General features: G+C 36.3%; 1 protein-coding gene across 17 annotated transcripts in view; it reads left to right on the forward strand.

Annotated features, from left to right (window-relative positions):
* Positions 1-25473, forward strand: part of ATP2B2 (ATPase plasma membrane Ca2+ transporting 2) — a 442035-nt gene that overhangs the window by 379896 nt on the left and 36666 nt on the right. For all 17 annotated transcript variants that reach the window (XM_087743155.1, XM_087743162.1, XM_087743156.1 and 14 more), the window contains 6 exons: positions 3328-3569; positions 4133-4367; positions 12769-12948; positions 14004-14091; positions 21344-21450; positions 22202-22393. In XM_087743155.1, coding sequence (XP_087599281.1) covers positions 3328-3569; positions 4133-4367; positions 12769-12948; positions 14004-14091; positions 21344-21450; positions 22202-22393 — 1044 coding nt within the window. The remainder of the gene's footprint in view (positions 1-3327; positions 3570-4132; positions 4368-12768; positions 12949-14003; positions 14092-21343; positions 21451-22201; positions 22394-25473) is intronic.

Raw genomic sequence — 25473 nt, forward strand, 5'->3', positions numbered from 1 at the left:
CTTAACCTGTTTTATTATTCAATTATTTTTCAGTGAAATAATTCTGAAAATTCCTTTTGTAATCCAAATTCAGTATTAGGTCAATACTAGCTTTTGGGTTGGTATTTTTAAGCCTTAATAATACAGCTGTACTTTGACCTAGAAACCTGTTTCGATTTGGTAGTTGTAACAACTATTTTTTTTAACATCTGTGTGCAGTTTGTTTTACATGCAAGTATTTACTTAAAATTGAAATATTATTACATAAATAATATAAAGACTCGGAAGAAACATTTGAAAACATTTTATAAGGATCAGTGGAAAGTAGTTATTGGAGGAAGATACTGGATCAGTCTCTTACTAGTAGAAGATTGTACAGTAGGTAGCTGTCTTGTGACTAGCAAAAGATCTTTCATTGAGCTCTTGAGAAACAGTGCATTCAAAAAGGGTAAGTTCCTATTTGCAAATCACAGTTCAAAGGCTTTCTCTCATATGTTGTCAAAGGGTTTTCATTCTCTGAGGAGTCAATGAAGTTGTTCCTAGTTAATTATTCAAAAGTAACCCCTTTGGGCTGTCCTTTTAATTGTTTTCCAGGTGCCATAAACTGCAGATTTCAGCAAGAAATAAATTTAGATACAGCACAGTAGGAAGTTTTAAAAGCCGGCAGCTTCCACAAAGGATTGTCAAGAACAATCTGCAAGGAGACTAGTTTTGGCATATAGATTTTGAGCTGAAGCAGTGCAGGAAAGGAAGTGCTACTTGCCAGCTCTCACCACCATATGCTTTAGTATAGTGTAATGTACAAAGAATATGGAGACAGCAGCTGCTCTAGAGGGAGGTGGCCACTTGTTAGATTTGGAAACCTTTCTGAAATGTCTGTTCATTTTCTTTTCACTGGTATTTTTTCCCTTGCTTACGTATTTGCATTCAAAAGATACTCACTAAAAGAAATCTATTTTTAGACTACAGTAAGAAGAGGAGAGTGTGATCTACTTTCTGTTGAAATAAAAATAATTTTAGAAGTACTCTAACATTTAGTTTTATATATGATGACATGTGGGTAAATTTTTATTTGCTTAATATCCATTCACATCAGGTCATGATGAAATCATATGTATAGATTAACTATTGTCTAGGATTGCATGTCTTTGATGGAAAGAAACGTATGTCTTTCATTGGTTTCTAGTGTGTTTGCTACTGTCTTGATCACATTCACATTTAAGTCAATGTCAATATTCACTGACTTCAGTGGCAGAGAGAACCAAAGCATAAGTGAAGATTTAGATCTAAAATGGAAAGAGTTTGATATGATGTGCACAGAGAAATCAGCCTTCCCTAGCATCACCACCCAGGCAGTGAAGTGGATTACTCTGTTGCTTTGAGAAACCTGAAGTTCTTAGCATGTTTCAGGAACTGTGTGTCTGCAATGTCATGAAAATGAATCTAATTTATTTAAACAAAACTGTATTTTAAAGGGTATTTTTTTGACTCCTGACTGAGATTTTCATATCCACTGAATGTAACAATCCTTCCAGATACACATAACTACAAGCTCTTTGGTTTTAAATTAGGAATTCTTAAATGAATTTGAGAATCCAGGGGGGAATTACATCACAATATAATGGGATTATAGCAGGGCAACTTGTTATAGCATATAATAAAATTAATATATCATATTAGCATTTTTGCTGAGTGTCAATGTTTTACATTGATCCTGGAGTAATGCTAAAATGTCATAGCAACAGAAATATCACCCGTTTAACTCAGTAAAAATGATGGTTCATATAGAAGAAAGATGTTACAATTCTTTTTGGAAGGATAAATCTCTTTGAGACAGATTTTTAGATTATTATGTATTGCTCACCATGGATGCATCTCTCTGGAAAAAAAAAATTACATTAATCTATCTGTCATCAGGTATATATTTTCCTGGTGGTAGAAAGATGATTTTTATGGAAAATATTTGTTTATTTGCTTACTTCAGTTCTAGACCAGTCTATTACTATCTCTCACCTTCATTTTTTAAACCAGCTGCAATTGGTGGTTATCTGGAATACTTATTTACTTGCTAATGCTTACTTAAAGGTCCCCTTTTCCCTCTTTGTGGCTGTACTTGTTGCAAGAATTCAAATCTAAGTAGGAGTACTGATATGCAACTTTAATCATTCCCTACATTACCCCTCATCCCACTGAGGGGCAATCTAGGGAATTCCATCTACTTAGGAATCCCATTTCTGAAGTAGACTGGATTTTAAAGTCGATTGTGAAATTAAACATGGATTCTGAATATAATCCTGCAGTCCTAATTCTCCAAAATGTGAGGCAAAAGTTTAAGTCATGTTGAAAATGATGACTTACAGCTGTGTTTTGAGTCAAATGAAAGCCTGTTTTCAATGCAAATTGAAGCTGTGAAAGGACTTTCCCTTCTTTTGGTTCCCGAAAGTATAGTTTAGCCCTAGCTTAAGCAACATTTCTCTAATTCTACTGAGTACACGAAAATTCAAGTTATCAACAGACTATAGTTCACACATGGGTCACTAAGTCAATCTGGAGGCTTGACAACACAGGAACTTTTTGTTTCGGGTGTATTACACCTCCAAGAAAGGTTGTAAATGAAATGTATGTTTGATTGTTTATATTTTGAATGGGAAAGTAAAGCCTTCTTTGTCCCTAGAAGGACTGAGAATTGTCCTGAGTTGCAAAATGTTTAGCCTACTCCATTTTTCCTAACATAGAAAGCATTTATTGTCTGAAGCAGCAGACTAAAGTATGGTAATTCTAGAAACAGGTACTTTTAGATGTAGAACTATTGTTTTATAGATTGTTGGAAATACCTTTTTCACTGAGATTTAGGGTTATGACTAGATGCAGATTTATTTTTACATAAAAAATGCCTGGTAGAAAGAAAAGGACAGATCTTTCTTTAACTCATCATTATAACCGTGAAAGTCAGCAAAACAATATAATTCTGAGCAAGTGAGAAAAGGAAATACTCTGTGACAAATGAGAATTAATTATTTTTAAGCCTAAAGAAAGTTACTTCATTTTTAATGATGTATTGCCTAACCATCATAAGCTATTCAACTGCCAATGGCTAATTCAAAAGAAAAGATGCTGCAAGAGACCAAATGTAGCTATTTGTCTAGAGAAATCTTCCTCATTGTGAGAGTAGCTGCTTCAAGTCTGTTAAAGCTCTATGGATTTTTTGCTAGCTGTTAAAAATCAGAAGACACATGATTGCACAGTTAGAGTTTCACATCTTAAGCTGTACACTGTAACTTTGTTCAGAAAGCATTGTATACTGCTTATCATTAGAGAAATTCATATCTAATTTTTTCTTCTCTTCAGCCACCAGAAAAAGAGGGTGGCCTGCCTCGCCAGGTAGGCAATAAGACGGAATGTGGCCTCTTGGGATTTGTCCTGGATTTGAAGCAGGATTATGAGCCTGTTCGGAACCTCATCCCTGAGGAGAAACTCTATAAAGTTTACACGTTCAACTCTGTCAGAAAGTCAATGAGTACTGTCGTTAAAATGCCAGATGGTAGTTTCCGAATGTACAGCAAAGGAGCTTCTGAAATAGTTCTGAAGAAGTAAGTTCAACGGATTAGTTGCTATGTTTTTCCAAAATGCAAAACAGTCTGACACTAATAAGACATACATGGGAATTTTGGTATTTGGATTTTGCTACTTACAGCAGAAATATGACACATTTTGGTAGTATAAGCTATTGTTGTTCTTTTCTAATTTTTTTTAAGTGCTCACTCTTGCAAAACTGGCTTATTTTTCTTAGCATTGGCTAGCCGAATAATTGGGTCTACATTCAGTAGTTTACGAATGGATTCTTTACATTCAACCCATTTGGAAAATAAGGATTTTTCAATTTCATTTTAAGTTGTCAGCTCATTAATTACATGGGTATTGAGGAAATAATGGAAGAAAGGCTCTTTGTGTCTCTGTAATAAGTTACAGACAAATTCTCTGATATTTCAGTAGTGAATCTTCTTGTTTAATCTAGAAATTTACACTAGAAATTTAACACTTGCCATTAAAAAAGGAAAGTGTTGAATGAAATGAGCTGATACATGGAAATACTTTTCAGCAGTCATGCAAATACACAATCAACTTTTTTTTTTCCCCCCATAAATAAAAAAAGATGTTCCAGGATCCTTAATGCAGCTGGTGAACCTCGTATCTTCAGACCGCGTGACCGAGATGAAATGGTGAAGAAAGTGATTGAACCTATGGCCTGTGATGGACTGAGAACTATCTGTGTTGCTTTCCGAGACTTTAACAGCAGCCCAGAGCCTGACTGGGATAATGAAAATGACATATTATCTGACCTGACTTGCATTTGTGTTGTTGGCATTGAAGACCCAGTAAGGCCAGAGGTATTTCCAATTCTTATGTTATAAAGCATTTTTCAGAGAACTGAACATAAATTGAACTATGGATTTCTTGCAGTTTTTATCTTTTTTTTTTTTTTAATTAGCTCTGTCAAAGAAGATGGAAGTGAGCATTAGCAATAGACTTCACTTGATAAAAAGTCAAATAATTAACTTGATAAAAATCAACTATTAATCAACTGATATTTAAATAAAGCAAAGTAGGGCTTTTTGAACTATAGGATTGAGATGACTTAACCTTCTCTCAAGGAGTAGTATACAGGAGGACTGATCAGCAGCAGTTTTATTATGCTACCAGATATTAAAGAATTTTCCTTTAAGTAATGTGGTGATATGCAACTCTGAAAGTAGAGAAAAGATGTGTAGTGATTGTAATTGCTATAACTGCAATGTGCTCGCTTTCCACAGAAATTGCACGTAGTCTTGGAGTTCTTGTGTTTTACTGTAACAGTTGCCACTTTACTAATTGTCTTAAGATTGTAACTGGTGGCTACTCAGGAAAACTGTTTTTAATGTTTTTAATGTTTTTAAGCTTTGCCATGGAAAGGCTGCAGATTTCAAGGATACTATACATAAATGGCTTGTAAAAGTACAATTAAAATTTCAACTCAACTACACTGAGAAAATCAGTATTGGGTGTGCACACTGGAAGCATGTGCCTGCTACTACACTTGTAAATTATATTACTACAGTAATACAAAGGGTGGATTAAGAGGTAGAAGCTTTGTTTCTAACCTATGTATATGGTGCTTGATAATTAATCTTGACAGTGGAGAACTATTTCATTTTACAGTTTAGAAACAGTGACAGAAGGTAAACCCCAAAGTTTAAAGTGCTGAGCGTAAAATGCAGGTGTTTTCGGTGTCATCGTTTGGTGCTTTTCTCACTGACTCACCCGTGAGTGCGTGGCCATGGCTGCTGTGTAGGCAGAGCTGCAGCCGCATGGCGTTATGTGAGAGCACCTGCCCCAGCATCTCCTGCAAATGGTGGTAGCGATTAATGCTCTCTTCTTTTGCTCCAAGAAATCCACTCTTCGATTCTGCTGTTATTTCAGTAGATGATTAATGACTGTGGCTTGCTTTGGAGTAAGGTCATTGAAAGATAACTCAAATTTCTCTTATACAAAAAGAGTAGGTTCTGATGCTACAAAAAGTAGTTTGGTTCCAATCTTTGTCTTTTTATTCTTCTGTCTCATTTTACATTTTTGCTGGATCTTTTTTTAGTCACATCTAAATCTTCATATTTGATCCACTGAGATTTGGTGTCAATGCTAGACATGTTAGGAAATTTTTTTCTTTTTTTACTAAAACATCAAAAGTATAAATTAATCTGGTTTATTTCCTAGAGTCCTTTATAAGGTACACTTTTACATACTTCTGACTGCTGTAACTTTGGAAACTAGCATGATATAATTACAACTACAGGTACCAACTGCATAACTGTTATGCGTACTGTAAGGGACAATAAAAAGGGCTTTTTAAAATATGTTAATAGCAAAAGGCAGGCCAGAAATAACATTGGCCCGTTACTGGATGAGCATGGTCACCTCACAAACAGGGACGTAGACAAAGCAGAGACGTTTAATGCTTTCTTCGCCTCGGTCTTCAACACTGATGATGGACTCTGGCACCCCCAGAGCCCTGGGCTAGAGAACCATGACTGTGAGAATGATAAACTCCCAACCAACCCCAAACTTGTGAGGGATTTGCTGCTCCAGCTGGATCCCTATAAGTCAATGGCATCCAATGGGATTTTTCCGAGGGTACTTAAAGAGCTGGCTGATGTCATAGCGAGGCCTCTCTCAATGATTTTTCAATGCTCTTGGGAATCTGGAGAGTTCCCGGTTGACTGGAAGCTGGCAAACGTTGTCCCAATCTTCAAGAAGGGCAACAGGGATGACCCTGGTAACTACAGGCCTGTCAGTCTCACCTCTGTGCCTGGCAAAATTATGGAGAAGATTATTCTGGAAGTTATTGAAAAACACCTGAAAGACAACGCAGTCATTGGTCCCAGCCAGCACGGGTTCACGAGGGGAAAGTCCTGCTTGACAAACTTAATTTCTTTCTATGACAAGGTTACCCACCTAGTTGACCAAGGGAAGCCTGTCAATGTAGCCTTTGGGGGCTTCAGTAAAGTCTTCGATACTGTCTCTCACAGTATCGTCCTGGACAAAATGTCCAGCATACAGCTGGATAAACACATAATGCAATGGGTGTGCAATTGGCTGATGGGTTGGGCTCCAAGGGTTATAGTAAGTGGGGTTACCTAGGGCTGGCGACCAGTCACTAGTGGGGTCCTGCATGGATACATCTTAGGGCCAGTGCTCTTTAATGTCTTCATAAATGACTTAGATGCAGGACTTGAAGGACTACTGTCTAAGTCTGCTGATGACACAGAACTGGGAGGAGCTGTTGACACTCTCGAGGGCAGAGAGGCCCTGCAGAAAGATCTAGACAAATTAAGAGAGCTGGGCGATCACCAACTATATGAAGCTTAGCAAGGGCAAGTGCCGGATTTTGCACCTGGGACATGGCAGCCCTGAATGTACATACAGACTGGGGAACGAGAGGCTGGAGAGCAGCCGCGTGGAGAGGGATCTGGGGGTTCTGGTCGATGGCAAGTTGAACATGAGCCAACAGTGTGCCCTGGCAGCCAAGAGGGCCAACCGTGTCCTGGGGTGCATCAAGCACTGTATTGCTAGCCGGTCGAGGGAGGTGATTGTCCCGCTCTACTCTGTGCTGGTGCGGCCTCATCTTGAGTACTGTGTGCAGTTTTGGGCTCCACAGTATAAAAAGGATACAAAGCTACTAGAGAGTGTGCAGAGGAGAGCCACAAAGATGGTGAAGGGTTTAGAGGGGAAGCTGTATGAGGAGCAGCTGAAGTCCCTTGGTCCGTTCAGCCTGGAGAAGAGGAGACTGAGGGGAGACCTAATTGTGGTCTACAGCTTCTTCACAAGGGGAAGAGGAGGGGTAGGCGCTGATCTCTTCTCCCTGGCAACCAATGATAGAACCTGAGGGAACGGCAGGAAGATATGCCAGGGGAGGTTTAGGTTGGACATTAGGAGGAGGTTCTTCACCCAGAGGGTGGTGGAGCACTGGAACAGGCTCCCCGGGGAGGCAGTCATGGTGCCAAGCCTGACAACATTTAAGAAGCATTTGGACAACGCCCTCAGACATATGGTGTGAATTTTGGGGTTGTCCTGTGCAGGGACAGGAGTTGGACTCGATGATCCTTGTGGGTCCCTTCCAACTCAGGACATTCTATGATTCTATATGCTTTGCGTGATAATGGACTTTCTTGATGTTTTTTTTCAGTATCAGGAAGGTTATAATATAAAGTAAATCTTGCTTAGGTGAAAACGGTATGATAAACTCCCCAGCTCTGCAATCATCAGATAAACAGCATTCAGTTTATCTGTCATCAGATGGTCTCTTGCTGCTAATCCATCTGTCCCTACACCTGACATTGCAGTCAGATCTTTAAAAATATTTAAAAACATTCTTAAAATGTTCTGTCTGCAATGATCCCTTAATGCCCTAGCTCACATATATATGAACTCAGAAAGTTTTTAATTGTCAGTGACCACTGGAACTGTGAATCAGTCCTCTTTCCCTCCAAAATTGATTCATGATACATGTCATTAGAAAATAGCTTTAAGTTAGGTTATGTATGGTATGACAGACTGAGGGAATGGGTAGCAGTGGGATTTGCAGTTATTATTGAAAATAGCTGCAAACTATCCTTCCATGTGATTATTATGAGTGTGTTTTATAAGAGAACTGCTCTCATCTCATAGGGAATAATTTCTTAGGAGCTTGAGGTAAAAATGAGTAGTGTTGCTAAAAATAAAGAGGTCAAGTCTGACTTCTGTGTACAGGATCAAAGCAGATGGAAGGCAGGAAAACATTTTATTTCTAGATAATTATTTGAATAATGTATTGAATTTCTTGTAGTTTAATACCAGAATATTACCAGAAGTGGTAACACTTCTTACTTCATTGCAAGACACACACTAAAATGTTTATAATTTCAGTATTTTACCAATGTTGGACATATCTACAGTTGGTTTTGGGGACTTTGTTTTTTGGGTTTTTTTCCTCCTTGTCCCTTTTGACTGCTTTAAAGTGTTAATAATACCATGAGAACATTTAAAACAATGTTTAAATGATTACTACTCTACACATTGGTAAAAAGCAGTAGCAGTACCTTAGGAAAAAAAAATGAACCAAAAAACCCCAAGTCAAAAGAAAAACATAAATTTCAGAAAAACTGTCTAGGTATGAAATATCTGAATTAGTGGGAATATCGTAATACACATATATTACAATGGTGAAATCACCATTGTAGATGCAAATAGTAAGATGTTGAGCTGTTATAAGGGACCTTACTATTTTGCCAGAATTAAGCCCATTTATTAAATAGAGTCACCACTGGAGTTTATGAATTTTCAAAGTGCTTTCTGTAGGGAAAAAAGAACATAAAAATTAGAAATATTGCTACAACTGATGTTTTATTAATATTCTCAGTATTCATGGATATCAGAATTTATTCTGACAGAAATGATAGATTAGGTAGTTCCAATGAAACAATCCAATGTCACCACGCTGGCAGCCTTTAGTTTCCCTTAAATTACATTCCCATTTTTCCTGGGGAAGGATCAGTTTTTTCCTTTTCCCTAAGATGATTGTTGGAGTTAACACATCCAGAATGGTATCCTCCTTGTTTCTACAGAGCTCCTGTAGCACATTGCTCATATGCATCCTTGGAGTGTTTAAATATGTGAATACCTGCAGTGTCAGTGGTGTCATGCTAGCATGGTTTCAGAGATAAGAGTGCTGCATCTGTTCTGATGATATTGGTGGGAGCTTTCTTGCACTTGTGTTTCCTTCCATACATTAAAAGAAACTATTTGGATGAATTATTCAAGAATTATATCCAGCAACTGACCAGCTTTATCTGGAATGTAACCACTGGACACACATGACTTTTGCATAATTCCTAGGATAATTCAGATACTAGCTTATTCATTAGCAGGAGCTGTTTTTATCAAGCACTGAACTACCTGCTTGATATTTAGCTTTTTTTTTTTTGCATGTGTGGCTTTTTTTTTCTTTGATAAATATCCAAGAAGAGGACAAATAGAATGATGTCTTGTGCCTGTAGAGATTTCTCTGTTGATTTTGAGTGTCTTTCTGGATTGATTTTAATGAGTCTGTACTGGTTTATACTGATTTGCCAATGTACGCCTACAATCTGTTATTTCTGGGAGATGCACATAAATCACTTCCAAATGTCACCTATTTATTTGTCACCTGATGTTGGTAGCTATTCCTGCATTGAATAATGCATGCATGCATGCATGCATGGATTAGACCGTTTTCTTTGCAGAGAGAAAATAAACCAGAAAATTTTAAAATGTGTGCTTAAGCTGTTTAAAACTGATGCAAAATATCTGCTTCCACTGCCCACGCAGTCTGCCAACACTCTTTCTTCCTTACAGCAATAAAAAATACGAACAATATTTTAACTGTAATTACTGTACACAGTATTAAATCAGATACCACCCACCAGCTGTCCAAAAAATGAGAGAAGAGGAAAATAGAATTTTCTCTAGTTATATGTGAGTTTGAGATGTATTTGAAACTAGGTTGTCCTCCCATGACCTTGTTTAATAGGACTGGCACTTTATGTGAATAGACCTTTTTTTCTGTTTGCACTGTAATTTATTTTTCTCCTTCATGGTTCATACACTATGCTGGTTTTACAGATAGTCATCTAAATCTGTCGTATCCTATGCATGAGGGTCACCACAGTTAAAGTGGATACTAACGGCATTCCAAACTGGCAAATGGGATATAGTCAGGATTATTAATGTGGAAACTCAGTAAATTAGGAGTAATTTGGTTAAGTAATAGATTTAATCTGATTGTATGTCCCCAATAAAAGTCTATTTCATAATGTTAAAAGGCTTCAGGTCCAAATAATGTTTCCAGGATACAACTTGTGGGAAGAATGTTCTCAGTTAGTAGAGATGAGGAAATGGGAAGATAAACCTCTGTCCCTTAATTTTTCTCTTGATTCTGTAATCTGTATTGACAGAGAGTCATTCTGCAAACAGCATATTCTGTGGATGCAGTCTGAGGGTGGAGTGATTTTCATTGTAGTCATGGGAAAAGTACTAGTCTGATCCTCAATTACGTGTTAGTTTAGTGAGGCATTTTGGGAAATAGAAGCTTCACAACTGCCTTTAATAAATATGCAGAAACATGGTGTGAAATTATATTCACTAGTTAGAATAACCGTTATCTACGATATAGTTTAAGGGTGTATAATTTCAGTCTGACATGTAGTCTGAGATATATAGCCTTTCTGGCCCCATGAAATCATGAGAAGCCCAGCATTTGCCACACTAGATCAGAGCAGTGGTTGTCAAATAATAGGCAACGTCCTGCCCTCAGCAGTGTCACATACTTGCAGCTATAGAGGAAATTAAAATATCTAGAAATGCACAAAATTAACAGTGTAATGTTGCAGATGGTGGCTCCTTTTCTTAGTATTTTCTGTACTAATGGATGAGATTAATCCATTCTAATTGGGTTCTACAATGCACTTACATCTATGATAGAGGTTATGATCAGCAAGGTGCACTGAACTGGCAGTAGAATATAGTGAGGCTTTGCTATTGTAGCCAGTAATATCCATTTTAATACCCTTTCTTAAATAGTATTTTTCTTGTTGTTTTTTTTTTTTTTTTTGATAATTATTTTAAAATTAAAATTCTTTTCATAATCATATCTATTGCTTATTAGTTTCTGTAGGAAATCAACAGCTCTATATGCATGATTGCTGGCATAATTCATCAGTCAGACAATCCCATTACTTTGCATAAGTATGTCATCTGAAGAAGCTCAGCTGATAATATAGCAGCAATTTGCAGTCAATGGTCAGGTGTATGTATTTGGGGAATTCATTCAAATATGGTTTATGTATGCATTACATAGATTGAGAGTGTTAGGCAACGTTGCAGAGCAAGCATCTAGGGCCAGGTCTTTGGAGCTATTTTAACTTGTGGGATAACCTTCAAATTGCCTGGAGGTTTACTTAGGATTACTGCCTGATATTCACATGCTTATCTAAGTCATGTTTATCTTTTGGGAATCTTTTTCCTCTCAGACTGCCACTTGTGTACTTCAAATACCTCTCCACTGCCCCACACAGAAGAACCAGCGCAGCCTATAATTGCTTTGTATCTGTCCTTTGCTATCTTTTGTAGTAAGGCAGTTCAGTTTCTTGTAGCTCTGTGAAGGGTTTCTGTATTCATGAGGAGTCCTGGGATGCCCTTAGTCTCTTCTAGGTAAAAATGAAATTTGGAGAAGTGGCAGTGTTCTTGAAGGTATCTTTCTAGGCTGTTCTTGAAGTGTTAAATACACTTCTTATTCTTCCATGTCAAATAATATTGTTATTTTTTTCTTTAAGAAATAATGCTTTCATAATAATGCAAAAGTGTGATGAGACTGCATTCATTGGTTAGTGATATTTATTAATAATTAATAAATTATCATTAATTATGATATAGTTTAAGGAAATATAATTTTTTCCCCATCTGAAATTGAGTTATAGATATGTAGCCTTTCTATAGGCACTGACTTCATATAGTAGCTGTATTAAGAGCTTTATTTAATTATTAATTAAACTTCCCAGCTCTTGCACATGTTAATTACAAAAATCTTTTTTTTTTTAAATAAGCTGTATATGATGCCAAGTCAGCATATAGCTTCTACATGAATCTCGTGGACCCTGTTACACACTGAATTCTTAGTCTCATGCAGAAAGGAGCATAACTAAAATCATGCTTAATTTTTACAGTTTTGAAATATGTAAATTGTTCCTGACATTTTAAACTTGTATATTTAGGAATTCCACCTGTTGATATACATGAATTCGTGTAATAGTGCTAAATTTCCATAACTTTTTAGATAATCTTACTGAAAGGACAGTTTGGATCAGAAGTTAGATAATTTTCTGTACAAAATAAATGTATTCTCAGTTCATATTTACATGTATCTTGAGTATGTTAGGTTCAGCAAGCTGTACCTTGATGCTAAAGGTCAAAAAAGCTGCAGAGCACTCCTTTTTATTAAAGTCAGGAGAAGCTTTAGGCAACTGATCTAAACAACAGGTTTTGTGCTTCTTGATAGAAGATTTGTCTTGCCTGTGGTGTAACCTCAATTCCGAAATAGTCAGGTAGCTATAATATGCCATAACATGTATGATTTCTCTTTTTGCTTCATGAGTTTCTTAGCTTCAAAATATTCTGATTGGAACACCTGACTTACATTTTATCTCTTACCTAGGGATTTTCTTTCCTGTTATATTGCATTTGTAGGTCCCAGAAGCCATAAGAAAGTGCCAGCGAGCTGGAATTACAGTCCGCATGGTCACTGGAGACAACATCAATACAGCACGTGCCATTGCCATAAAATGTGGAATCATTCATCCGGGAGAAGACTTTCTCTGCCTTGAAGGGAAAGAGTTTAACAGAAGGATCCGAAATGAGAAGGGAGAGGTAATTCATAGACTAAAACCATACATATTATAAATATGTTATTAAAAAACAGCGAGAACACTGAAATGTTGTTTCTCCTGCACTGATGTGTACCTCCTATCAGTGAAGACTACTTGGAGAGATTGCTGCTTCTTTCTACCACTAGTCTTTGGCAATTCAAAATACCATTGAAAATGCAGTCTTTACTTTTCATGATGCCGAGTGACTATCAGTTTAGTGCTAGCGTAATTCAGCAGATTCTAGAACCATAGCACTAGTCTACAAGAAATCAAAACCAAGCACACTAAAAGCAAGTTTGTTAGCAAAGAGAAGGAACTCAATAGCAGTTTGCAGGTCCGTCTCGTAAAAATGCAATCTGTAATGAGAACCAGATCCTCTCATTTCTTGATTTTATACCACTTTATCTAATGTACTGCTATATCCACTCACTCTAATGATTTGCATAACTTAATCTATTCAGAAGATTTTTAACTCCTCGTAAAAGATGGAGCTATTGAAGTCAGCTTCAAAAAAGTAAACTGTGTGCTGTGTCTTTGAGTCCATCATTAATGAATGGACACAGTTGTTTACTCCTTGCATTGATTGATGGAATCCTTTGTCCTTGTTGCTGTAGGTATACGGAGAAAATTCTGCCATTAATGGTGCCAAAATGAAGAACTTGGATTCAAATGTAGAATAGAACACACTTTTACTTGTAAATATGTTTAATCAGCTTTGAGAAACTCCACTATCCTGTATCAAGTCATGATTCTGAGTGGAATTATCTATGTGGATGCTAAGGAAGGCTGATTAGATACTGTGGCAAAAATTACCTATGTTAGCCAACAGCTGAGCTTTGGTAGTAGTAAACTGCCTTTTTTGTCCTTGCCTTCATTTGCAGCATTGATGGCTGTTGTAATTTTTCTGTGCTTTTCAAGAAAAGTTGTGGATCTGAGTAGCGAAGTAAATCATCTGATACATGGACACAAATATATTTTACGTTTTGCTTATCACAGGCTAACAGTTTTACTGTTTTCGATTTTTTTTTTTTTTTTTTTGTTCCCCCCCCCCTCCAGATTGAGCAAGAGCGGATTGACAAAATCTGGCCAAAGCTTCGAGTGCTTGCTCGCTCATCTCCCACGGACAAACATACTTTGGTAAAAGGTGTGTGCCCACTACCTTTGCGTGTGTGTGTGTGTGTGTGTAATTAATGCCAAAGTTATAGAATTATGTTCAGCACATCATCTGTGTTGTAAAAAATTTACTGTTATAAATATATCCGAGTGGTTCGCTTGAATTGCAGATCTATACATAATGCAAGGAAGTTTTCTCAGTAATCAGATCTCTTGTGTTTGCACTCTACCTGAGCCTTCAAGTGGAAAATAATAGGAAACTGGTCGGCACGAATAACAGAAATACCAATAAGATGTCTGGCAAGTAGATATAGGCAATCTCATATTTGCCTTGTGACTTTTAAGTGGATTAGAATGAGGCTGTGGCTGGGAAGGGAAAATGGGTGTTTGCTGGTCAGAAAGAAAATATTGTTGAGGAATAGGTTGTTCTTCATATAAACAAGAGGGGGCATAGATTTTGTAGTCTTTGCCTATACCTCTTTATGAGGAAAACAAGAACAGGCTCATTTAGAGTAAATCAAGTCACTCAAGTGCATCTGTTCTCCCACAATTATTTTTAAAGAGTATTCCAAGATAAAAAACTTTTCATGTTACAATAGCAGTTATTGGAGATCACGTAACTAGGAGCTGCTCTCTTTTCCATTACGTGAATGGAGATACGTATTTTAAGCCAAATCTGTTTTCCTGTAGGCTGACTATAATTGTATGATTTGCATTGGCTTCCTTTATATTTCTGGCTGTATTTTTAGAGTCTGGTTTTGTCCTATAAAAACTGCACCATACAAATTATATTCTCTTACCATACTGTCTGCAGATGGAGTGCTCTATAAAAGAGGGATTTGTTTGCAGTTTTCTTTATAAAGCCTTTTTGATATCTGTAACTCACACTTCTTGATGACTTGAAATCTTATTCTGTTGACTTTGAAGCTCACACTTAAAAGACAGCTGATGAAATCAGAAAATTTCTGATCAGGAATAACATAATTTCTGCCCATGATAAGATGGGGCGGCTGGCACAGGCAGAAGCCCTGTTGGCGGATGGCTGTGTTTGCTGGCTTCCTGATGAATAAAGAACTGGATTATTTTGTTAAGGCCCTAGAAAGTCTGGAGAGACTCTTCTTAGCAATTCTTGGAGGAGCTAAAGTTCAGGATAAGATCCAGCTGATCACTTACATGTTTTCAGCTGGTTGACTACTTGAATAATAATTCACATTTAGGTAGGAAATAGTTTCTGGATCTGTCCTTTTGGTATGGCAAGGTTTTATTGATATTACTCCATACATGACTGATTATAAAGGCTTTTGAGCAGTATGTAATTTTTTAAAATGCCTAAATTACTTTAGAGCAATAGTTCCATTGTGAATTTGAAGACTGGATCAGTTGGGTCATTTGGGATTGGGATCAGGGTATGTGAAGAGGTCTGGAAGCATGGATCATTCAGAAGGACTAAGATATCTTGTAAGCCCTGATACGGTGCGCAAGATGGGGCAGCTGGAGGCATACTGCTGTTACTCACCCTCTCCAGCCACTGTTTAGACCAGCGGTCTCCAAAGTGGGGTGCACAGGGTTCAGGGACAATCCACTGGGATGCAGGAAGACAATATTTTTTTACCATTATTAAATAGAAGAATATTTTTAAAATAATGTTTATTTCATCTCTATCTCATCATTTTCTAATGTATGTTTTATAATATACATAATATAGTATTACATATGTATAATTTATAAATAGTATACATATTTTGGGGGTGTGTGCTTAAAAAGATTTTACCAATACGTATTCATGATTGAAAAGATTTGGAGACCATTGGTTTGGACAACATAATTATTAGCTCCATAGGCCAGTATTAAAAGAGCACAAAGTTAGCTGAAGTCTCCTTGCTTCCCTAGGGCATATAAAATACTGTCTTATAGCTCTTAGAGGATGACTTGTGCAGCCTAATAGTTTGTTTCAGAAACACACAACAATTTGTGTTTCATTAAGTGGATTAAATAAGTCCTTTGGGAGTACTCATTTGAATCATTCAGGATTTTCCCTTAAGAGAAAAATTAAACCTTTGCCAGAGAAAATGAAATCAATAAAGAGCTGAAGAAAAATAAGCAACAAATTATTGATGTTTTATAGCATATGCACTTTGACAATCTGAAAGATATTTACTACTACTGAATGCCTTATGCAACTAATACAATTGATGTTTTAAAGATGTGACAAGGTCAAATGATAGAGCAATTAAGTATCTCACCAAGTGCAAGAACAAATCTGTGGAAAATCATGATGGAATTTTTTGGCTGGTAATACTCCAAGGGCCATTAAAAGTTACAAGAAACTATTTAAATGTTCGCTAGTTTTGGTCTTGTTAAAATGTTATGTTTTTCTCAGACACTTGAGGGATCAAGAGGATTTTCTTTTCTTTGATGTATTCTATCTGCTCTAGGGTAAAAACACACATCACAAAATAAACTTGTTTTTATATTTAATTTTTAATGACATACAGCTGCTGGAGGGAATATTTTTTCTCCTTAACATAGCACAATCCCACCCAGCAAAAGGATAATTTTTATTTTGCATTTTTGCTTTTACTGTTGCTAAGGGACTAGAGAAAGGCATGGTTCAGGATTTCAGGCTGGGCAGACAGTTTCTCTCAAATATTTATGGCTTTGAAGTAGAGGTAGATTGGAAAAAAAAAAGTTGCAGTGGTTTATCATCACAAACTGCTTCAGTGAAACAAAAATGTTAGATATCTCAATCCAGCTGAAATAGAATTTCTTGTGGATTTTATGATATCCATTGGTATTATTTCATATTTTTTACCCTATTCTGAAGTAAACATGCGTATCGTTTATACTGATGCGTCCTTATAATACCATTGCTGAAATACTTCAACATTGTTATACAGTTTTTTAAAATACTGTGGGAAGCAACTGTTTAGTACTGATAGGAAATACAATCTTCTTATCAGAAGGTATAGAGAAGATCAAATAAATGTTCGGTTTACCAGTTAAAGAAGCTGTGCTTTCCAATATGTTTAAATTAGGCTGGAATTATTTTTCTGTGATATTAAAGCAACTACTATTCTCATGTAAGGCTGATCTATTAACAAGCAGAAAGGGAACTTTAAAGGAGAAAAGATTTTTAATAATTACCCTTAATTACTAAAATATTTCAAATATTATTGTATGGGATGGTATTATATTCATGACCTCATTAATGTGGACATGCCATGAGACTATAGAAAAGTGTATTTATTTAAATTCTGCAATTAAATATCAGCATGTTGCAAATGGCAAGTGGTTTTGATTTCCATTTGAGAGAAAATTTTAATATTTATTTTTATTCAAATTTATATGAAGAAATACTGAGAAAGTTGACCTTTTCCACAGTGTAAAAAGTCAGCTTCAACCAACTCTTCCCTGAAGTGAAGAACATAAAAATAGTCTAAAGGAAGCAGGAGTTATACTGCATTTGAATATAGAGTTTTATACTCTGTAAATACCATTTAGGTTTCTGTAGTCTGTGTTAAGTGTAACTTTGTGGGAGGCACTGGTGCCTTCAAGGTTCCCCTTTAGTGTTTCAGTCTTATAAAGCACATTGGTGGTGCATGCTTAGTACAGAAATCTGTGCGTTTTAGCCATGTTCTTCTCTGCCATTCTAATATCATGAACTTTGTGGAACACTGTTCACTTAACAATTACCAATGCTGTCTGTAATGTTATATATAGCACTTTTACATTAACCTTTAAAGCTCTATTCCTGCACATACTTAAGCATGTAACTAAAGCAAATTTAAATTTTCTCTTTCAGACAGACTTCCTAAATTCTTGTTAAATTGACAGGGAGCTTCAAAAGTTTGGAAGTATTAAAAACTAATCTGAACAGAACATGCCTATGAAAATATATTACTGTATCTGTCCATGTTTAGCTTGTCAAAGAAATATGAATATGTGTAAGCATACGGGATGATCAACTTTCCTGCATCAACAACACCTGAACTGGTGTGCATCTTTGAAATGCTCTACTGTAGCTAAGTTTTTCCTGTCTGCCTGTTTTGAGTTAATCCGTTGACAAAAAGAAATATCTAAACCAGGAATTTTTTTCTGCCAGAACCAGTGGTTTCTTACTGATGTGACTCTAAGGGTGACAATGCAAGTAAGAATTGTTTAAATAAAGTGGCATTTGTTTTGCAATAAAGGGAGAACCTGAGGCTATACTTGATATTTTTGATCTGAGCCATGGGTACAGATAGCTCCTTGTAAAAGAAATGGAATACACATTGTTGGTTGATATTCTTTGTATTATTGTCTGAAGTGTATTTGAGTTAATGCTTGCTTAATGTTAGATGGGAGGAAGGTGGGACATACAGGATATATTTCTCTTTCAGCTGTGTGTGCAGTGCTGGTACCTTTTATAGCAAGCTTGTGCATATAGCGCCTGTCTTGATAGCTATACATAGTTGTTTTAAATATGATCTTTCCCCTCATCAGAAACAAGCTGCTTGCTCTGAAAAACTACCTTATGCAAGCTACATGACTCCTCCCCAGATTCCTGCAGCATCAGCGGAATCTGCATGTGGAACACACTGTAATGGTATGCTCTAGGTGTATTCCTGTGGCTTTTGAATAAAATTGTTTTTGACAGAGTAAAGTCATGGCCAAACAGCTTAAGATGAGGGAAAAGGCCAATGAAACAGCAAAGACTGTTTTGGGAGGTAGCTGTGCTGAGTTTTAGGAATTCCCTGACTATTCCTTGCAGACCTGTTTTTATTAAAATAGTGTATGTAAGCATTCAACTGGAGTAAAGCCGTTTATTTTGAAGAAATTTCCTGGCTGTTAGACATGACTAATTAATACTGAAGTTTCTTTTTAGCTGTTTTGAATGAGTGGGAAGGCCAGTGAATGTTAAAGAAATGGGCATTGTCTTTATTGGCAGTTTGTCAGGTCTTGCCCTTATTTAAATTTTTCACTGATCACTGAAGTAGTTGTTCTCCACAGCTCAGGATTGCAGAGGGCGAACCCTTCCTAGGCATCCCTCTTCTGTTTGGTCTCCTTACACTGTTTGTAAAATCTATGAAGACATATTACTTGATACTGAAGAAAATTCTTGAGGTGAAACCTTATCACAACTATCAACAGAACAATATCACAGAAATAAAAGAGAAAAAAGTAGGAGAAAACGTGGTTAGGAAGGAGGCAAGTGCTAGAAAGAAGACAACCATTCAGAAATATGAGGAAGGATGAAGAAGGAACAGATTAAAAAGAGCATACAGAAGTCAGGGAGCATAATTATAGCTATGATAAATCCTCTGAATCCCAAATAATCACTGCTGCTCCATTTTAGAAATTTGTCTGATGCACAAATGAAAGTTCTGCAAAGATCTTCTCTCTTCCTATGAATAGCACTGAAGTCCATCCACATACTATTGTGCCATGCATTGACATATTTCTGATGACACGAGCAGTGGCCACTGCGATGAAGGTGTGTGGCTGAGATGCTGATGGTAACTGAGACTGTTTTATCTCTATTTTTCCATGACTGCTGATTATGCAGTTCTGTGCTCTGGAGGGTGTTTGGCTTATCCTAGCTGCATAGTTTGCTTTTAGGGATAAAAATGACCACTAAACCTTGTGAACAACTATTAAACCATGTAAATTACTTAGCTGCATCCAGCAATTGGCTGATGCAGGGCAGTTGGTAAGCCATTGACATTAGAGCACTACTTATATCTATTAGGAGGCCATTTATTAGAGCCTCTTCAACTTGATTTGCGTTGTGCTCCCTTTTGGAATCTGCTTGTGAGAGGATGCTGTCTACCTGTTTGGAGCAGTTAATACCATGATGTGTCAGAGATTTTAACAGTTTTTTTCAGAAGCTTAAACTATTAATTTGACTTCAAAGGATGTGTTAATAAGAAGGGAAGACCAAGATAAATGCTTTTAACAGTAATGGCAGCTAATGTTCCTGTTTATTTAGTAATACCAAAGGCAAATCACCCCAACAAATTGAAAGCTCTAATTATAAGATCTTACCAGAATAATGTGCCATTTATCTGAGTTCCTACTGCCAATGGAAAGTGAATAGTTTTTTTTCTGATTTTTCATAAGACTGAAAAATACAGGAGACTAACTGCTTCCATACTGCATTGCAATCTTCTGGGTGCCTGATAAGCCTGAACCTTGCCAAGAGGCAGCTATTGCTCTGTAATCTGCAATTTCCTATTTCTGGTTAGTTATCTGATAGGTGAGTTATTTTTTTCCAGAGTAAAATGAAAGCTTTTCACACTGGGTAGGTTTTGATAATTGTTTTTAGAGGTTATAGCTTTGTGCAAAATGTGTTAGCAAAGGAATTTTGTCATTTTCCCCCTCTAAGTTATTAATATGGAGAGGTGTTCTCATACCCTACACAACAATCCTGTATTCTGGACTCATATTCAAATGGACTCTGACATGGAAATAAAAGCATGAGTGGTGAATGATCCCCATCCTATTAAAAAACAGGTCTTCTTCTGTAATCTTAGCAAAATTCTTTATTCTTTTTCTTCCTTTCCCCATGTGCATTAGTGGAAAATACTTCCCTGCAGGCTAGTTGCATGAAACTTGATTCACCAAGTGAAAAGTGTTTTCTTTTCTCAAATGATCTCAAAATGAAAGTAGAAATTATTTTATTATGTCTATTTATTAAAATGTTTGGCTCCAGAATTTAAAGAATTATTTTATATCTTCTTAATCATTGTTTGGCAGAATTGAACATGTCTGTTAAAATGCTAATTTGGCTCCAGTTAAATAAAATTCATCAATGGCATTTGTTATTTTTAGGTTAAACCGATTGCCAGAAGGCATCCCAGTAAAACAGATATTACAGTTCAGTCCCAGTTTAGGAGAGCTTTAAGCATGAACTTAAGTCTTTGGCAAATCCTTTCCATTGATGTTTAATCAGAGAGCTGGGCTGAAATGGGTTTACTGTGACACATAATTTTAAATAGTAGAAATCTTCCGAAAGAACATAACGAGCTGATCTCATTCCCTTTGAAGTCTATGCAGGTTTTATTGATGTTTTGATAATGCAGGATCAGAACTTTCCATTTAAATTCCAGTAGTGATGTCTGGTAGTATATGGTAGTGATGACACTGCTTTCATCATTATTTTCCTTAAAAATCAGCTCTGTTAATCTCTGTAAGACTTGTGTGGTATTATGTAGTCTATATTACACAGACCCTGCTATTTTTTAGAGGGAAGTTTTGTCTTGCTAATTATTTTGTATATGTGTATGTATATACATTTTTTGCAGGTATTATTGACAGCACACAAGTGGAACAGAGGCAGGTTGTAGCTGTGACTGGTGATGGAACCAACGATGGACCAGCACTTAAAAAAGCTGATGTTGGCTTTGCAATGGTATAATCTTGAACACATTTATTGATGTTTGTGTCATTATAAATTTGCTGTAAGAGGTTTTTCATTCATTAAGTGTTGAGAAAGTTGCTTAGTTATTACTTGTCAGTGAAGCAATATATTAGAAGGGGCGAGTTATGTTGCTTCAGAATCCTTTTATTTACTGTGTTAGATTCACTGGTATTGCTTGTTTTGATCCTTTTTCAATATTTTGTCTAAGGTAATTACTTGCTATATGCAGAATCCTGTGCTGATACAGAAAAATTAACTCTCTGTTCTTCACAACAGTGGAGTACTATTTTGCTTAGGTAAAATCCATCACTAATTGTAAAGATGTCTTCCCAACATACTCTGACTCTGAGACATTAATATACTAGACTATACATTAAGATACGTAATTCTAATTTTTGTTAGCAATTCTGTTCATGTATATTAATAAAATACCATCAATGATAAAAATAACTCAGAAGATCAGTAGTCATTAAGCTGAAAATTTAAAACACTCAAAACTATCATCACATGAATTCTGCTCTTCTCTGTCAGTTCCCTTTTCTGCATCCTTATTCACTTTCAAAAATAGGCCAAATTAGCTAACTTCCTAGCAAATGTAGAATGCAGAATATACTCAGCAGTCACTGTTACTATGCTGGGAAGTCTCTGTATAACTGTGGACTTTGAATGAATATGAAGATTTGTATTGTAACTGTCTCTGTACTTTCTAGTAGGTAATTTTATTCACAATTAATTTTTCCAGGGTATTGCTGGAACAGATGTTGCTAAGGAAGCCTCAGATATCATCCTAACAGATGACAATTTCAGTAGCATTGTGAAGGCCGTAATGTGGGGACGTAATGTCTATGATAGTATCTCCAAGTTCTTGCAGTTCCAGCTCACTGTTAACATTGTGGCTGTGATTGTGGCTTTCACTGGAGCGTGCATTACCCAGGTAAGGTTAACTTCAGGTGATGCTTGAAGTATGGGGCCAAATCCTACCAAGCTTTTAACTAATGGTGGCTTACATTTGATTCTTACTTTGTACGACAGAAAGTATGCTTTCTGAAATTCTTCTGAACATTAAGAGTGTATCTAGGATCAAGCTGCTAAATGTTAAATAGCTGTTGACATAAGGAAGTATACTAATCCATCTTCTGGAAGTAAATTGCTTTTAGGAGCTGCTAATTTTTGTGCTGCCTCCATACAGCTCTCTGCTTTTGATTACATATTATTGTCATGACTGAGCCTGTGATGATAGGACAGAAAATGTCAGGGGTTGGGAGAAGGAAGAGCTGATGCGACCTTGCCTTTTCCTCTCAGAATATTTCACTATTAAATATATATTTCTTGTTGGATTATGGAATGGGATTATTATTTTCAAGAGAGCAGTGCTGACACATGGAAGTAATCCCAGCAGGGGAGCTTTTTGAACGGATAAAATTATTTTGTTTCTTTCAGGCAATTCCTTTGAATTTCAGATGCAAATGACAAACCAATTAAATGGCACATACTGTTGGACTTAGATCTCTTTTTCTCCCTCTACATTAATTCCTTATTGCAATCCTGGTGTATGTGCAACATGTCTAGGTGTTTTACAAAAAGCATATGTGAAAGCAAACCACATTTTTTTTCCCCTTCAAATTACTACTTTTTGACTAATAAAGTTTTCTTTTCCCTAGAAAGAAAACATGATGCACTTAGTACAGTATGAGGTTTTTGTCCTTCATTAAAAAACAGCAAAACATGAAGTTTTTAGTGCTGTCACTCGCTGAAATAATGTATATTTCAGATGCCTCAGACAGGTGCTGTTACAAAATGCCTCCTTTGATTGAGACACACTATGGGAAAACCGATGCTTCCGTCTGTTGTGCATCATAAAGATGCACATACCTGCTTCAGCAGGTAAATTTCAGCTCATGCACACCTGAGAAAAGCAATTAATAAGTCATTAGCTCTGCTCCAGGGTAAACTTACATTGTAATCATGGAATTGATACTTGAAACTAGAAACCGAGGTACCTTTACAAAACCATGAGGTCAAACTTCTCCTAAGCTTTGACTGACGTTTAGAGGCCTTTTTTGTGCTGCGTATGAGGAATCTGCAGGCTCCCAGCTTCTGCTAGCACCATGCAACAGCTGGGTAGATACAACTGTCATCATTTAGCTCTTCTGAGCTAAGTGAGCGTAAGGCTGGTGCTAGGGCTGAGATTCTTAGAGAAATCAGAAATGGCTGTTTTTGAAGCAAGTAGAAGTGATCTTAGCAAATGAAATAACTACTTTATTCTGTACGAAGGAGGCACTGAAACCTCAATTCGCATGTTTTCTGAGAAGTAAAAATTGCGGGCTGCTAAGTGCTAGATCCGTACCACACTGCCCTTAGGTCTTGATGATGCCTTGTTACAATTGAGCCTGCGCTATGGGACGAAATTATTGATGTTGCAGCAGAAGTTAGATAACTTTTCCCTTAGGAAATATTTCCAAGCATATTGAGAAAATGTTTAGCTGTAAAGTGATTGTTGCTGGTAACAGAAGGTATGTGAATAGGGACAGAAGTCTGGAAGGTCAGTCCTCCTGGATTTTTATCAGTGGTACAAAACCATATAGAAAAAAAGTGCTAACAGCAACATGGTAAGAATACCATAATTGGAACCGAGGCAAGTGCTTCCTTTTAAGACCCTGTTTTATAGACATTCAGTCACTGCCTGCTAACATTTATTTAAGGTGAAATTTTTTTGATTAATGTCCAGCATTTTTTCAATTGCTTCGTGAAAGCATGAAGAGAAATATATTCTATTTGTTAGCTAAGGAATTTCTATTTTATTCCTATATATTATATAGGTTAAATATATATAGGTGTTATATATATAATATAGGTTAATATATATAGGTTAATATATATACACGTTAATATATATATTATGTTCCTATATATTATATAGGTATAATAATATATATAGGTTAATATATATATTATATTCCTATATATTATATAGGTTAAACATTACTGAATCAGTGCGAAGACTTTTAAGTCAAGTCTAAGTGCATGTGTAATGCATAATCAGTGCAAGCATACTCCCCTTTTTAATTTTGGAACTTTCTTCATGCTTTGAATCATTCCATTGGCTTCTAGAAGGATTTGAAAGAGGCCCAGTGCATTAATATTGCCCCAATGGTCTGTAAGAGCTGGGGCCTGTCAAGTGCATTGTCCCTGTTTACAGGTTTTAATGTACAACTCCTAGAATTCCTGTATTTCTGTCCAAATAGACTCTTATGCAATTCCTTAATTTGGCAGTAAAAATGCAAATCCAAAGGAGGGATCTGAAAGGAGCTAAAATTGAAATTGTAGCAAAAAGGCAGCAGTTATTTCCATTGTAGTTCTGTTTACACTCAACAGCCTGACTGCTGTTAATCTCAAGTAGCTCTCAGTTCCGTCTCATTCAAGAAGGATCTTGCCTTACGAATGAACATTATTATGTTAGGCTTTGACTCAAAGACTCTAGCCAGTGAAAGGGCATTATGTTTGTTTGGCTCATAAGCTTTAGTAAAAATTACACTTGAGAACATACTGTACCTTCTGGTTGCTATGAAAATAGCCCTAGTTCAAAATGCATGAATATAACAAAAAAATCTTGCATACAACAGGCTAGGTGCACAGATATAGATCTAAGTCTTCAAAACTGCACACAGGTCTTAAATTACTATTTTCACTGAAACTTTTAAGTTCTTAACAAACAAGTGAAGCTAAAATCTATAGTTTCCAAAAGGCAACACAGCTTTCTGTGACCTTCAAAAAGAATATAAAGAAGGTCACGTTGGACTGAATTTTACTTTGCTTTTAGGTAGTCAGTTTGGCTTTCTTTGACACACAGAATATAATTTTAGTCCACAATTAATATTCAGGCTAACGAATATTACACAGGCTATCCTTTAGGTGATATTTCATCAAATCTAGAATAAGAAAAATTCTATGTAGGTAGTAATATTTCTTTCATGCTTCTTAATGTCACCTCTCAAACAATCTGTTCTGCAATTC

Source organism: Nipponia nippon, unplaced genomic scaffold, assembly GCF_047370975.1.
Source record: "Nipponia nippon isolate SJK-2023a ecotype South Korea unplaced genomic scaffold, ASM4737097v1 scaffold_9, whole genome shotgun sequence".
In the NCBI taxonomy this organism is placed as follows: Eukaryota; Metazoa; Chordata; class Aves; order Pelecaniformes; family Threskiornithidae; genus Nipponia; species Nipponia nippon.